We start from the raw sequence: 13,670 nt of genomic DNA on the forward strand, positions 1-13,670 counted from the left end.
AACGATGGTTATAACAAAAATAAACGTTCAGCTGGAACTGAAATCATAGAACATATGTGTGGGTATATTTGCTCTTTTTCTTCTTGAAGTGCGAGTACTCAATTCTTTCTGACAGGATAAATACCTTAATGGCTTAGATTAAAAAGAAATAACTACTACTTATAAATAGTTAAAATAGTCAGGTGGTCATTTTAAGTTCTGATGAAAGTTTTATAAAAATTCCCGTAAAAACCAAGGGAAAAACTTCGCATCATTTATGTAAAATGACTGATTTAAAGCGGTTCTGCCATGAGTTTGTTTGTAAAATTTTCACATTTATTAATGAACATACTTTTCACACATTCCAATAAGAAAAAGGTTGTTTATTCAGACTAGATTTTTGTGTCGTGTGCACTGTCTATAGTTTGTCTACGGTAGGAACTCCCCCCATAAAGTCTGAGGCTGCTGTGGAAACAAGATTAGCCCAGTTGTGGGAGGGTAGGTTCTCTTCACTCTAGGACTAACACTGTTACCATAGTCTCCGTCACGGGTTCAGACGAATGGGGGAATTCTTAGTTTAGACAAACTAAACTTCTGTGGATGGTTGACTGAATGTAAACAATAACAAGCTTTCTAAAACGGGAAGGTGCTGTTATGTTTGCGAAGTTTTGTGAATGGGATTTATGTTTAGATTTAAGCGTCATTTTACCAATCATAAGAGGTTTTTTTTTTGTAATTTATAAATTCTAACTGTTTGTGAGCTTGAATCAAATTTCAGAAAATTAATAAATAAAGTGAAAGGTTTGCCATGTTATCTCTTATTTGGCGATACTTGTGTAAAATATCACCTTTACTTATTTTTTGGGTTGCATCTTAAGGTCTGGTTTCTTAGGACAAGCGCCTTATCTGGGCGTCAACGGCCCGCTGACGCCAACAAAATATTGATTTGTTAGCTCAAGGCCTGGTTTCTTAGAACTAGCGCCTTATCTGGACGTCAGCGGAAGGTTGACGTAGAGCTGACGCCAAAAAAATACTTTTTTGTTAGCTCAGCGTGAGCAGTCGGTCCAACGCAGACATTATCTCTCATTGCGCATGCGTTAATAACGTAAACAAATATTTATTTTGAATTTGTATTGATTTTGTTATTGTCGACCAGTGTTTTAGAGAACAAATAATGACTTTGTCCAAGAAAAAACACATTATAGCTGAGCTAAATGAAGAGTGCTATGTTTAATGAAGAAGCTATGTTTAATGTCAAAATCTTGGCTGATTTCAATGTGAAACAGGATGTTGTCCGCCATTGCTTCTGTGGTTAACGTCACATTGTAATCCAACTGCAGTTGAGTTGGACGGCAATTGTAGTTCAAGATGTGCGTTCCATGACGTATACTATCAAACTCACAAATAGACCAATCAGAGGTTAACGCTGATTTCCAGCTGACGGCGTCCTGTCCTAAGAAACCAGGCCTTTAGATGGCATAGTATGCTTGTGGAGTCTTCCAAATTCATATCTTGTTTGTTTCGTTGAAATTAAAATCGAAAGAGTTGCAAACATGACAGGTATGAAAATATTGGATGGAGCACTTTTTTTCAAGCGTAAAGATGAGTCGGAAGTCTTCGGTCAACCATCCATAAGATATCATTTCGTGAAATAATTCAATCCAAAAAAGACTTTTGAGAATAATTTTGTTTTTAGTTTCTAGACAGCATATTTCTTTAGCCACGATTCTAGCATCCATAAGAGTCCTATTCCTAAGCATATTCCACCATTGATGAAAAATATGTGATTGTAGGTTCCTATCTCATCTCGGTAATGACCTGGAAAAAAAGAAAGACACAACGTAACCATTTTTTACGACAACCTTTAAAAATAAGTCCCGCAGTGGACTGATTAAGACACGGTTCCCAGCAGATCAATGAAGTCAAGCATCAATGGTTGCGGTCAGTAAGCTGGTAGGTGACCACTTTGATCAGCCTGCGTAGGGACCAAGGGTGCGCGGTACCGGTCCTCGTTAAACTGTCTCACCGTGAAGTGTACGACTTCACGCACAGGTCGATGGGCTACCGAAGCAGGGGTGCCATCCCCTTTGCAGAAGATCAAAAGGGTGATGGCGTGTCTTCGGATCATCCTCCGGGATGTTTTCCAGACTGTCGCGAATAGACCATTGGGTGAAACGTAAGCAAAGTACCTATCTTCCAACCATTTACGGTAGAGCGATTGGGAAGCGTATTGCAGATACCAACTGATTTCTAGCGCTACTTGCCTTTCAACCTAAATTGCGGTGGTGTAACGTGTGGTACACTTCAGTATTATCTTCGGTTCCTCACATGAATGAATCCTAATCGTCGCCGATATACTATTAGTATAACTATGGCGCGATGTTAACAACTTGAAACAAAGTAAAAATTGGCTCTGTAGAAGTTTTAACAAGTGTGTTAATGACTGCTCCTCAGATATTTCTAGAAAGTCTTATTCGATAGAGTGGGAGTCAGACATTGTTATTAAGTTTTATTGTTTAGGTAATAAGGCAAAAAAAATCGAAAAACCAGTGAATTCGCGCTTAAAATGCTCAGTTGGGAACCTTGTCATTTTGAAACAGCCAGAAAATAATTAATTCTTTTTTTAGTTATTTTATTTTGCCAGATATTTCAGTGTTCTGTTTTCGGTGAGGGAATTTGAGGTCACTGAATGAATTTCTAGTGCAATAAAAAAATTCGACTGTGATCGAAATAATCCCAAAAAAGGTGAAAAAAATTATCAAATAATCTGAATTATGTCAAAAAAATGTTTTTTCTTTCTAAAGCAATTTATCACACGCTCGGCAAAATAGTCTAAATATTTTATGGATCTAACAAATTTTAGGACGCCTTAGATATCAGTGACATATATATCCAATGACATGCTTTAAAATGACTGACAGAAGAAGGATGATTCTTTAGAAAAAAGAATCTGGTTTGCGTAAATTGGCACAAGTTAATATTAGAAAATGCCACTAAAGTTATTTGGAGAAAGACTTAATACCAACCTATATAGAAAGGCATCAGAAAGCCGAGCAATCCAGAAAACAATGTCATGAAACCCATTCCAACAGTGCGTTCTTCAGAGCTTGTATATTTTGAGACCAACACTGGATGCCTTATGAATACTGATCCTTGTAATAAACTGTAGATGCAAATAAAGGGCAGTAAAGTATTGGCTGGCAGGTAGGGAAAGCACACGGAAATGACACCAATTAGCCCCATGGCCAATAGCATATATTTCTCTAAGCTAATGAGCCTGGTGTCGGTGATCCAACCAGTGCACAGTCGACCCAGCAAATCACCCAAGGACATCATAGTGACCGAATATCTCGCATCACTTTCTTTCAGACCCCTGTCCATTGCAAAATCCACAATGAAAGTGAGGACCCCCATAAAAGTCATGAGGTGGACAGCCCTGCAGAGACAAATGATCAAAAATGCCGGATTGAGATATAATTTGAAAATGACTTGATGTATAAAAGGTGGCCAGCATGAGGATGACTCCTCTGGCTGCAACGATATTTGCTGGCTACTGAGAGTAAGAGGCTCCTTCACGTAATCGTACAACCCTCTCAGTTCACAAACAAGTTTTCCAAAATGTTCTCTTCTTTCGTCCTCAAAATGAGACACTATGTAACGGTCGCTTTTTTTAAATATGTCCCGTAAGCGCGGGTATAGGCTCGATTTCCTCCTAAAAGTGTTTCGGTCCTCGCTATCGAAACTTCCGATCTCTCGCTCGATCGAAACCAACAACTCTTCCATCTCTTCTAAGAACTTCCCATCTTTGGATCCTATTATGCTTCCGTAATCGTGCTTTAATGCGCTATCAGACGCAACTACGCATTTTATGTTCAACACTAAAATAACATCGTGAATGTGACGACGTATGAAATTGATGTCGAAGCTTTGGACGTAAGGAAAGAACAGGCTATCGGTTTTGGAGGAGGAAGGAAAATTCTCATCGTCGTTCGTTTCTAATACATTACGGATTCTATCATCCTCTCTAGAGAGGGGCTCTTCAATGCCCGCCAATCCACTGTCCAATATCCTCGTTTGCTGCTTTGGTTGAGTAAAAGGTTCTCCACACTCGACATCAAAAGAAGGATTTTGAGTTATTGACCGAGTGTACTTCTGTGAACCCTTGCCCTTACGATGTTTCTTTTTGTTTCCTCCAAGAGATCTTTTAGCCGAGGGTATTTTTGGTTTAGCCCCTTTATTCTCCTCGAAGTTTGGGTTAGATGCCTCAGACGAGACAAATGGTGAATTAAATTCAGCAGATTCAATCTTCTTTTTAAGAAACTTTTTCACCGCAAACTCCTTGACGGCTTCAGGTGATGGCATCGGCGATCGACTTCTGAAAGTTAACTCGCCTTCAGAATTTTGCTCTTCTCGGTGGAGTTTTTCAATATCCTCCTTTTTCTGAGTCACCCCCTTGGCCCATTTTTCTTGACTTTCATCCATATTCTGAATAGCCTCTGTTTGCTTCAAAACGCCATCTTTGTGAGGTGTGAATACTGTAGCGGGTTCGAGTGGCTTTACTTTTTTCAGTACATACTTTTCAATTATAAATGGCTGCTTTTCAATGGTGGGAGAAGCATCATCATCCAATTTGCGCTCAAGTCTTGAAACTGCCGAGCTGGTGTCTTCTTCGATAAACTTTTCAGCTTCAAACATTTCTCTCGATGCCCTGTCAGTGAACGATTGATTTGACGAGCATCGGGTATCATCAGCAGTTATTTCTCCAGTTTTCTCACCGCTTAAGAATGAACCATCAGAAGCTTGGTGGTAGATGCTACTTCCTGACACATTAGAACACAAAGTTTCATTCGAACCATCCTTTGAATCAATGTCTGATCTTTGTCCCTCTACCGTTATTTTTGCGTCTTCTTCCGCCGCATTTTGAAAATCTTTTTCAGCCATTGAGGTGTTATTTTTTGAAAAAATTTTGAATGTCGTTGGGCTGCCAGTCTTTTCTATGCTCATAGTGGCAACGTTATTTTCACTCTTTTCTGATTCCACCTCAATGGTCGTATTATGTGTGCTCTTCGTCCCAGAAGATTGTTTATCTGAAATAACGACGGAACTTTCTGTCTGTTCCACAGGCTTCTTCTTCTTAAGGTGACCCAAAGTGGGCCAAAATGAATCTACAACAAAGAATCTGCCTTTAATGAAACTTCTTTCTCCTCGTCCCTCTTCTTGTGTCACCCAGGGTGGAGGTTTGACAAGGGTGAAGGCTAAAGGCACCACGAATAATGTCATGACACCCATGAAGACGAAGGTGTTACTCAGACCATACAGATCTATCGATTTCTGAAGCACAAAGGAGAATACGAAAGTTCCTAAACTGCCACCCGCAAATGACAATCCTGATGCAGAAGAAAGATATTTCTCGAAATACTCATCCAAGATTATCTGGCCGAGTGTGCTCGTGAAAGCGATGCCAATTCCTGAGAAGAAAGAACAAGTTTTTTAGAATTTGATTTAACAAAAGACTGTAAAATTCTATTGCATTTTTTCCTGCTCTACAGCTAAAAATTGCTTTGTAATTTTTAATAGTACTATTAATTACACACACACACACATATATATATATATATATATTTATAAGTTCAAAATGATGAAAAAACAAAGGAAAATTAAAGACACATAAAAAAGGGGAAAAAAGAAAAAAAATAATGATAAAATAAAAAATAGCAAACAACTGGGAGATAAAAGTTAAAAAAATCCGAAAAAAAGAGGATAAATTTTTTTTAAAAATCCGGAAATAAAAGATATAATCTTTTTATAAGCCCACACGATTATATCCGCAAAAAAGAGTGCTTTCTAATATTGTATTTGAGTGCTCTTCACACTATTGTATTGATATATTTTGCTTTGGCTATACTGATACAATATTAGAAAGCACTCTTTTTTGCGGTGGACTGATGAAAAGATTATATCTTTTATTTTCCGGATTTTTTTTATTTTTATCCCCCAGCTGTTTTTTTTTTATTTATTATTATTATTATTCTTTTTCCCCTTTTTTCATGTGTCTGTAATTTTCCTTTGTTTTAGCTTCATTTTGAACTTATTTTATGAGTTCTATTTACTTGCAGCTTGTGCACGATAAATGAAACTTTTTGTTTTTCTTAATTTTCTTCGTGTTTTTTTTTTTTATTTATTTATTTTGCTGTGAATTAGTGATCATATTTAATGCAGCTTTAGCGCTTTATATTATCTACTATCAACTTTCGTTCGTTTTCCTTCTGTTTTCGTTTTGATTTCCTTTTTCTAATTTCCTGTCTTTAGGATGTTGCTCTGTGAGCCTATTTTAATGGATTTAAACAATTATAACAATTTAGCACCTGGTAAGAAATGTGTTCAATATTTAAATTATTCCTCATGTTGTACCCGGTAGGAAGAGTTTAAATCAGAGGGGAACTTCGAATCGACATCCTGCTACTCTGAAAGCAAAAGATTTTTTGAATTGCATTCTATTCCAGATACTTTACCGTCCTAAAAAGCGTGTGGTGATAAAAAATGCAAAACTTGCCCTAATATTGACTAAAAACATAAATTTATAACGATAGCTCCAAATCTTTTTATAAAATTAAAAATCCATATATATATTTCTCTTACACGGCGACAAAAAAAAGCCTCATTACAACCCCCCGAATGGCAACTCTAGGAAATCGACCAATGATTGCTGCTAAAAATGTCACATGCCAAATCTAGTTGAGATGGCTCAACATATAGCGCTTTTAAAATCGGAAATTGAAATAACCAGAGAGAGCAGTATCAGCTGCGGCAATCTCATACTATTAAGTTAGGCAGCAGAGAGTAGTCTTAGTCGATAGATCTATATTTTAGTATTTTGTCTAGAGCGCTTTTTTCACGAATTTACATATTACGAATTTATTTGACGATTTTTGATTTATATCAGGAATTTATTTTTTTATTATTGTTATTAGTTATTCATTGAAAAATGAGTCGTAGTCGTGCTGTTACGCTTTAAGATTTTATACTATAGCTCATTTAACGAATTACATGTCATTTATTTGAATTCAAATTTATTTTAATCACTTAGTATTACTCAAAAGATGTAATTTTTTTTCAAAAAAAAGTTGTTATATGGATTTGAATGATTGTTTCGAATTTTTAGAATTTTGTGCATTTGCAATGTACCTAAGTTAGTAGCGAGAGAAGCGAGCTTTGTTTGCGAAGCAAACCATATAAGATTGCGTAGCAATTTTCGGGGGTTGGCGAGCGTTAGCGAGCAGGGGGCGCAGCTCACTAGTGTTATTTATATGTTAACCTGTGGTTTTTGTAATATGAAATATGTTGGACAAACCAGTAACGCACTTAACATTCGAATTAATCAACACCGCTCTGATATAAACAGTAATAAAACTATCAATAACCTGGAATTGAATCATTTTAGAGAACATAAATTTAACAGTGTCAAAATTAATATTTTAGATATTGTAGAAGATTTAGATTTAAGACTACAAAAAGAAAATGACTACATGCTTTTATACAAAACAATTTTGCCGTAAGGGCTAAACGATACCTTCCATCATACACAGATTAACTTTAATAACTCCTCAACTTATTCACTTTTACATATTAAAGATAAGCGTACAAATCGAGGTAAACGGGGATCAGGAAATAATAGAAACTCTCTTAATAGTGACAAATTAAATACAAATTTTCTTTCTAATATGGAAAAAGATTTTAATAAACATTATAATATTAAACCAATTAAAGATTTTGTTTTCTCCCTTAAGAATTATGATGTATATAAGCTCTTCGATCTTATTATTAACTTTTCTTATAACAGTAAATAATAAGGATAATTTAAATAACAGTAACAATCCAACAAATTGTTTCTAATATTGTTCAATCAATTAAGCAACTTCAAAAAAATTTTGTAATTACTCCCATAAACAAAGCTAACAATAATTATGCAATCTTCTGTAAAAAATTCTATGTTGAACTTTTAAATACGGAAATAAAAATTAGTAAAGATTTTAAACTTAGTAATTTTAATAATAATATTGTCATTAAAATTTTTTAGCTTTATATAAGATATAAAAAATTAAAATTATCAATATAAAATTTCCTTACTTAATTATCAGTCCTAAATTTCATAAAATTCCTGTAAAATTTTGAACTATCACACGCGGATCTAATACTTATCTAACCAAACCTGGTACCATTTTCTCTAACTACTTAAATAAAATTATTAACAATATTTCTAAAGAAGGTTTCTCTTGGATTCTCACTAATAATCAACCGATTTTAAAATTCATTAAACATAATAAAATTAATTCTATTGCGACTTTTGATTTCCTGGATCTTTTCAATAGCATTCCCCTTTCTAAACAAAAAGATGTCCTTTTGAATTATTTCTATGATTTTAAGAATTTCCTTTGTTGCGATTTTGATTATTGGGAAATTCTGATTAATTTTTGTCTTTTTAATAATTTTCTTTACAATGGAAAGGATATTTTTCTTCAATTTGATGGAACACCACAAGGATCTAATTATTCATCTCACTTAGCTAACTTATTTTTACACTATTATGAAAAAAAAATATACTCTTGGTATTAAATTTGTTTTTAGATATATTGATGACTTAGTTATCTTTAATTTTCAAGATTATACTATTTTATTAAATGATATTTACCCTGAGGAATTAATCTTGCTTCGTAATCATGATGATAATATTAATTTCAATTTTTTGGATTTGGGTATTATAAAAGAAGAAAATATCTGCTCAGTTGATTTATACGATAAAAGAAATAATTTTAATTTTAATATACAGGTAACTGTAAATAAACTAATTACGTGGAATTCTAATGTTTCTAGGAGCATCTATTTAAATACAACTCTTAATGAAATGAATAGAATTAAAAGAATATGTAGTAATATTTATTTATCCAAAAAAAAATCGATAAACTCTTTCAAAGCTTGATAAAAAACAATGGATACCCAACTAAAGTAATAAAATTCTATATAAAATCATTGAGTTAATCGTATATTATTGTGGATATATTTACTAAAAATTTTCTTTGCAAATTTATAAAATTGTCCCATGTGCAAATCCATTCCGAGTAAATCCGTGGCCAAAATTATTTACTAAAAATATTTCTTTGTTAACTTGTATAATTTTTCCATGTGCAAATCCATTTCGGGCAAATCCGTGGTCAAAATTATTTATTAAAAAATTCCTTTACTAAAAAATTCCTTTGTTAATTTATATAATTTTTCCATGCGCAAATCCATCTCGGGCAAATCCGTGGCTAAAATTATTTACTAAAAGGATTTCTTTGTTAATTGATTTAATTTTTCCATGAGCAAATCCATTTCGGGCAAATCCGTGGCTAAAATTATGTGCAAAAAAGGCAATTCGTGTTTCTTTCTCTTTTCTATTTTATATTTTTTTCTTAAATGAATATTTATTTTCGAAAATTGTTTGTAGTCAACTTCTTTAAATTATCCAGTATAATATTACCTTGTGCACATCCATTTTCGAGCCCATCCTAGGTAACTAACAAATCAAACGCACTTCAGTAATGCAGTAAGAACGCACTTTGAAACAAAACTCCTCTAGTTATGCTCAATTTGCTCTTTTGTTTACATATTTTGCAATCTGGCAATCTTGTTACGAAAATATTTTAAATCATTCTTGAAAAATTTCCCGTTCATGTAAGTTCATTTGAATTCACTACTCGCTTTATAGATTATGTTTTGTGTTTTATTCTGTTTTTTCTTTATATTTTATTTTCCGTTTCTACGTGTTATTTTTACTTATTGTGTTCTATTTTTTGTTGAAATTTTTGTAAAAAATTTTTGAGTGCTCCTCACACTATTGTATTGATGTATTTTGCTTTGGCTATATTGATACAATATTAGAAAGCATTCTTTTTTGCGGATATAATAGTGTGGGATGATGAAAAGATTATATCTTTTATTTTCCGGATTTCTTAAAAAAATTTATCCTTTTTATCGGATTATTTATATTTTTATCCCCCAGTTGTTTTTTTTATTTTATTATTATTTTTCTTTTTCCACCTTTTTTCATATGTCTGTAATTTTCCTTTGTTTTATCTTTATTTTGAACTTATTTTATGAGTTCTATTTACTTGCAGCTTATGCGCAATATGTGGGTGATTGTTTTTAAACATGACAATTCGGAGCAAAAAATTTCTTTAAATTTAAAGTCTTCAAAATAATCTAAAATTTTTTTTTGTATACTTCTTTAGTTACATTTATTAATATCTTACAGACAGCAGCGTAGTTTATTGACATTTACTCGAGAAAAAAAATAAAATAGAAATTCACCAAATCTTGAATGCCAGGAAAATGACAGAAAGCTTAGAAGTTTAAAAAACAGTCATTTTAAGTTAATAGTAAGTAACTCAACTTAATCCTTTATGTTAGATGGACCATAAATTGCTTAAATTAATTTTTTTTATCCATTGTAGAAAGAATCAAATTTTTTTTTGTTGCTGATATGTACAGAATAAAATTGTGTGTAATTCATTAAATAAATAAATAACTTTGATTACATCCAACCATATTACAATCATACATAAACTTGGTATTATGTTAATCTTTGCTTTTCATCCTCACAGTATTAGCAGTTGAAAAAAAATTTTGGTAACACTTCAATGTCCTGGAATTCATAAGTCAGGAAAATGACAGCCAGGATAATGACAAATTCGCCTTTTTATAGCATATAACTTTACTTTAATTTAATATTTGGCCTAAGACAGTGATTCTCAACCAGTGGGGAGCGTCCCCCTAGGGGGGCGCGAGCACACTAGAGGGGTGGCGCGAGAATATTCAAGAGAAAATATTATTTTAAAAAATTTGTTAACTGGATGAAAGGAAAACGCACATACACATAGCAAACAAAATACATTTCAACGTATTTAATAACTTTTTAAAAGGAAACAACTCATTAAATCAAAACTTTATGTGGGGAGCCAAGGGCGGCTTGGCTTTGAGGATTTTTTCTAATTTTCTGATTAAGTGTCTGTGTGGCTGAATTTTTTTCTGTAACATCTTACACCTATATCTAATATATACCACGTATACTTTTAATTGTAAAATAAAATTTCATTTATTTTATAGTACAATTTCAAAATTGTAGCTTCTGCGCCTAAGGTTTTCTACAGGTTCCAAAGGTGAGCCATATTTCGAAATCACTTTTTCACTTACTCAAATTATCTTTAGAAAAAACACTTGGACTGGCAAAAAGGCACTTTAAGTGTCTTTTGCTGGTAGGAACAAGTCACCCGACTTTAAAAAAGATATATGTTTTTAGAGTGTATAATTTGTTTATTGATTTTACATTGATAGCTCTTGTGTGACGTCACTAGCGAATCTTTTGAGTCAGCTCATTAGAATTAATCAAGAATTACTGAGTTAATTTTTTCAAAAGGATTAACTAACAAGTAAGAGTTAAATAACCATACTAGAGTTAACTAACCTAACCCATAACTAGTATAAAAATACCCAAATTTACAAGAAAATACCAGAATCGACCACAAAAACACACGTAACTACCACAAAAATAAAAAATACCTGAAAAATTACTTTAAAATGTAAACAAAACAAAAAACTTGAAACGAAATATCGCAAACTCCACCAAAGTGCAGAGAACGTCAAAATATTATGAAAATTTAAAAAATACCTTAGTTCCACATTTGCTTAAAATGAAATAAATCAATTGGCACTCAATTCAATCATTCCTTTTTGAGAAATAATATGCTAATAATTTTTAGTGACTTCTTTGGGCCTCTCTTGCAGAGCAAAGTTTTATAAGGTAAGACTTAATATTAGAAATAGCCACTCTCAGTTCTGTTTCTATATTTAGCCGTGATCTATATTTTGTCTTCAAAGAAGCCACAGCAGAAATTCCAGTTTCACAAAGGTAGGATACTGAAAATGGTATTAGAATGCGAAATGCCTTTGTTTTCAGTGCAGAAAAATCATCCTCCTGCCCAAAATTCAAATAGTGATTTATTACTAAATTGTATTTTGGTTTCGCCACTTGTCGTGAAGTCTATGAATTTTTCTTCCTCATCAATTGAGAGTCCTTCGGGAGTCTTATGAAATGGATTCCTAACCCATTCGTAACTTGCTATCAGTTTGTCGTCAGCTGGAAAATACTTTTTGAAATTCTTTGTCAGCATGGCTAAATGATTTTCAGTGGTTACAAAAATAACTTTTACGCGTTTTTCTTCAGCCTTATAAATTTTAGTACAATTATTCACATTTGCAAACATTGTTAAGTTTTCTTGCTTTAAATTTCTGCTCCACAATTGGGTATACTATAGCCTACGTCACAGGTCGTGTTATTCCTACTAAATTTAACTAGTAAACAGCATTTTCTGCGAACCTGATTTCTAGCAACAAGTAAACATTAAATGAAGTGTGTTGTTATAAGTCGCTACTCGGCAGGTTGGAATTGTATTAGTCTAGTTCCTTTTGAAATAATTTATTTTGTTGTTTTATCTAAGTTTATGAATTTAGTAAACATATTTAAAACTCAGCTTATTAATTAAACTAAATGGTAAATGTTATTCCTAGTAAAATTTTCGAAGTGGACGTAGTTTTGTTTTTTTCATATTATACCCAATTCCAATTTTCTACAAAAAGCAATAACGTTATCACTCGTATCCAACATATGTGTATTTGCTACTTGGAGTTGAAGATTCAAGTTATGTAATTTCTCGAATATGACGACCAAGTAGCTCAATTTCATCACGAATAAACAATAGTGAAAATTCTCGGCTTCCGGTCTGTTATCTTTTTCTAAGAAAATGGAGATTTCTTCTCTTAATTCATAAACGCGTTGCAAAAATTTCTCACGCGATAAACATCTTGCCTCGCATTTAAATAATAACTCTGAATGTACTGAACCCATGTCATTACAAAGAGCGGAAAGGATTCTCGATCTCATTTTTATATAATTTGCAGCGGTTACAACAACACAATATTTAAACCAGGACGCATTTCTTTCGAAGCCAAAGCTTCTCTGTGGATCATGCTATGTGTCCAGACTCATTGAGGCGATTTTTGTTATACAAGTGCTTGTATACTTTCGAACCTTCGGGATATTGGACGATCACCATCGGTGCATATTCCGATGCAATTTTTGCGTTCTTATGTTTGCCTCATTCATAACATCATTTAAAATAGCAAATAATGCTAGCGCTGTTGTTTTGAATTCTATTGATTTGCAGAAAAGTAGTTCTACTACTGACATATTATCACAAAATCAAACATAGGCAATTAAATGAACATCTTTATTAATATCTGTTGCTTCATCAAACTGTATTAAAAACATTTTGTCACGTAAAGCTGGCACTACATTTTCAGCTGTATCACCAATTCGACAAGAAACAGTATCACCAATTCTACAAGCAACAGTATCATTTGAAAGAGGTATGGACTGCAATTGTTTTGAAAAATTAACTCCAAACACAGTTTCTACAATCTCAATTGCTGCTGGCTTTTACTTTACTTTTATTTTGGCAGTTAGAAATAATTTAAAGACAGAATTCAGAATACTCAATATACATTATTGTTGTATACATTTTACTGTAAGTGGGGGGCGCGATGAAAATTATGATTGAAAACTGGGCCGCGAATACTGAAAGGTTGAGAAACGCTGA

General features: G+C 33.1%; 1 protein-coding gene across 4 annotated transcripts in view; it reads right to left on the reverse strand.

Moving 5' to 3' along the window:
• Window positions 1-341: 341 nt before the first annotated feature.
• Window positions 342-13,670, reverse strand: part of LOC107444814 (uncharacterized) — a 31,262-nt gene continuing 17,933 nt past the window's right edge. For all 4 annotated transcript variants that reach the window (XM_071179335.1, XM_071179332.1, XM_071179333.1 and 1 more), the window contains exons 5-6: window positions 3,006-5,502; window positions 342-1,797 (exon numbers count right to left, since the gene is read on the reverse strand). In XM_071179335.1, coding sequence (XP_071035436.1) covers window positions 1,679-1,797; window positions 3,006-5,268 — 2,382 coding nt within the window. In that variant the 5' untranslated portion in view covers window positions 5,269-5,502 and the 3' untranslated portion in view covers window positions 342-1,678. The remainder of the gene's footprint in view (window positions 1,798-3,005; window positions 5,503-13,670) is intronic.

The sequence above is a fragment of the Parasteatoda tepidariorum genome, chromosome 4, assembly GCF_043381705.1.
Source record: "Parasteatoda tepidariorum isolate YZ-2023 chromosome 4, CAS_Ptep_4.0, whole genome shotgun sequence".
In the NCBI taxonomy this organism is placed as follows: Eukaryota; Metazoa; Arthropoda; class Arachnida; order Araneae; family Theridiidae; genus Parasteatoda; species Parasteatoda tepidariorum.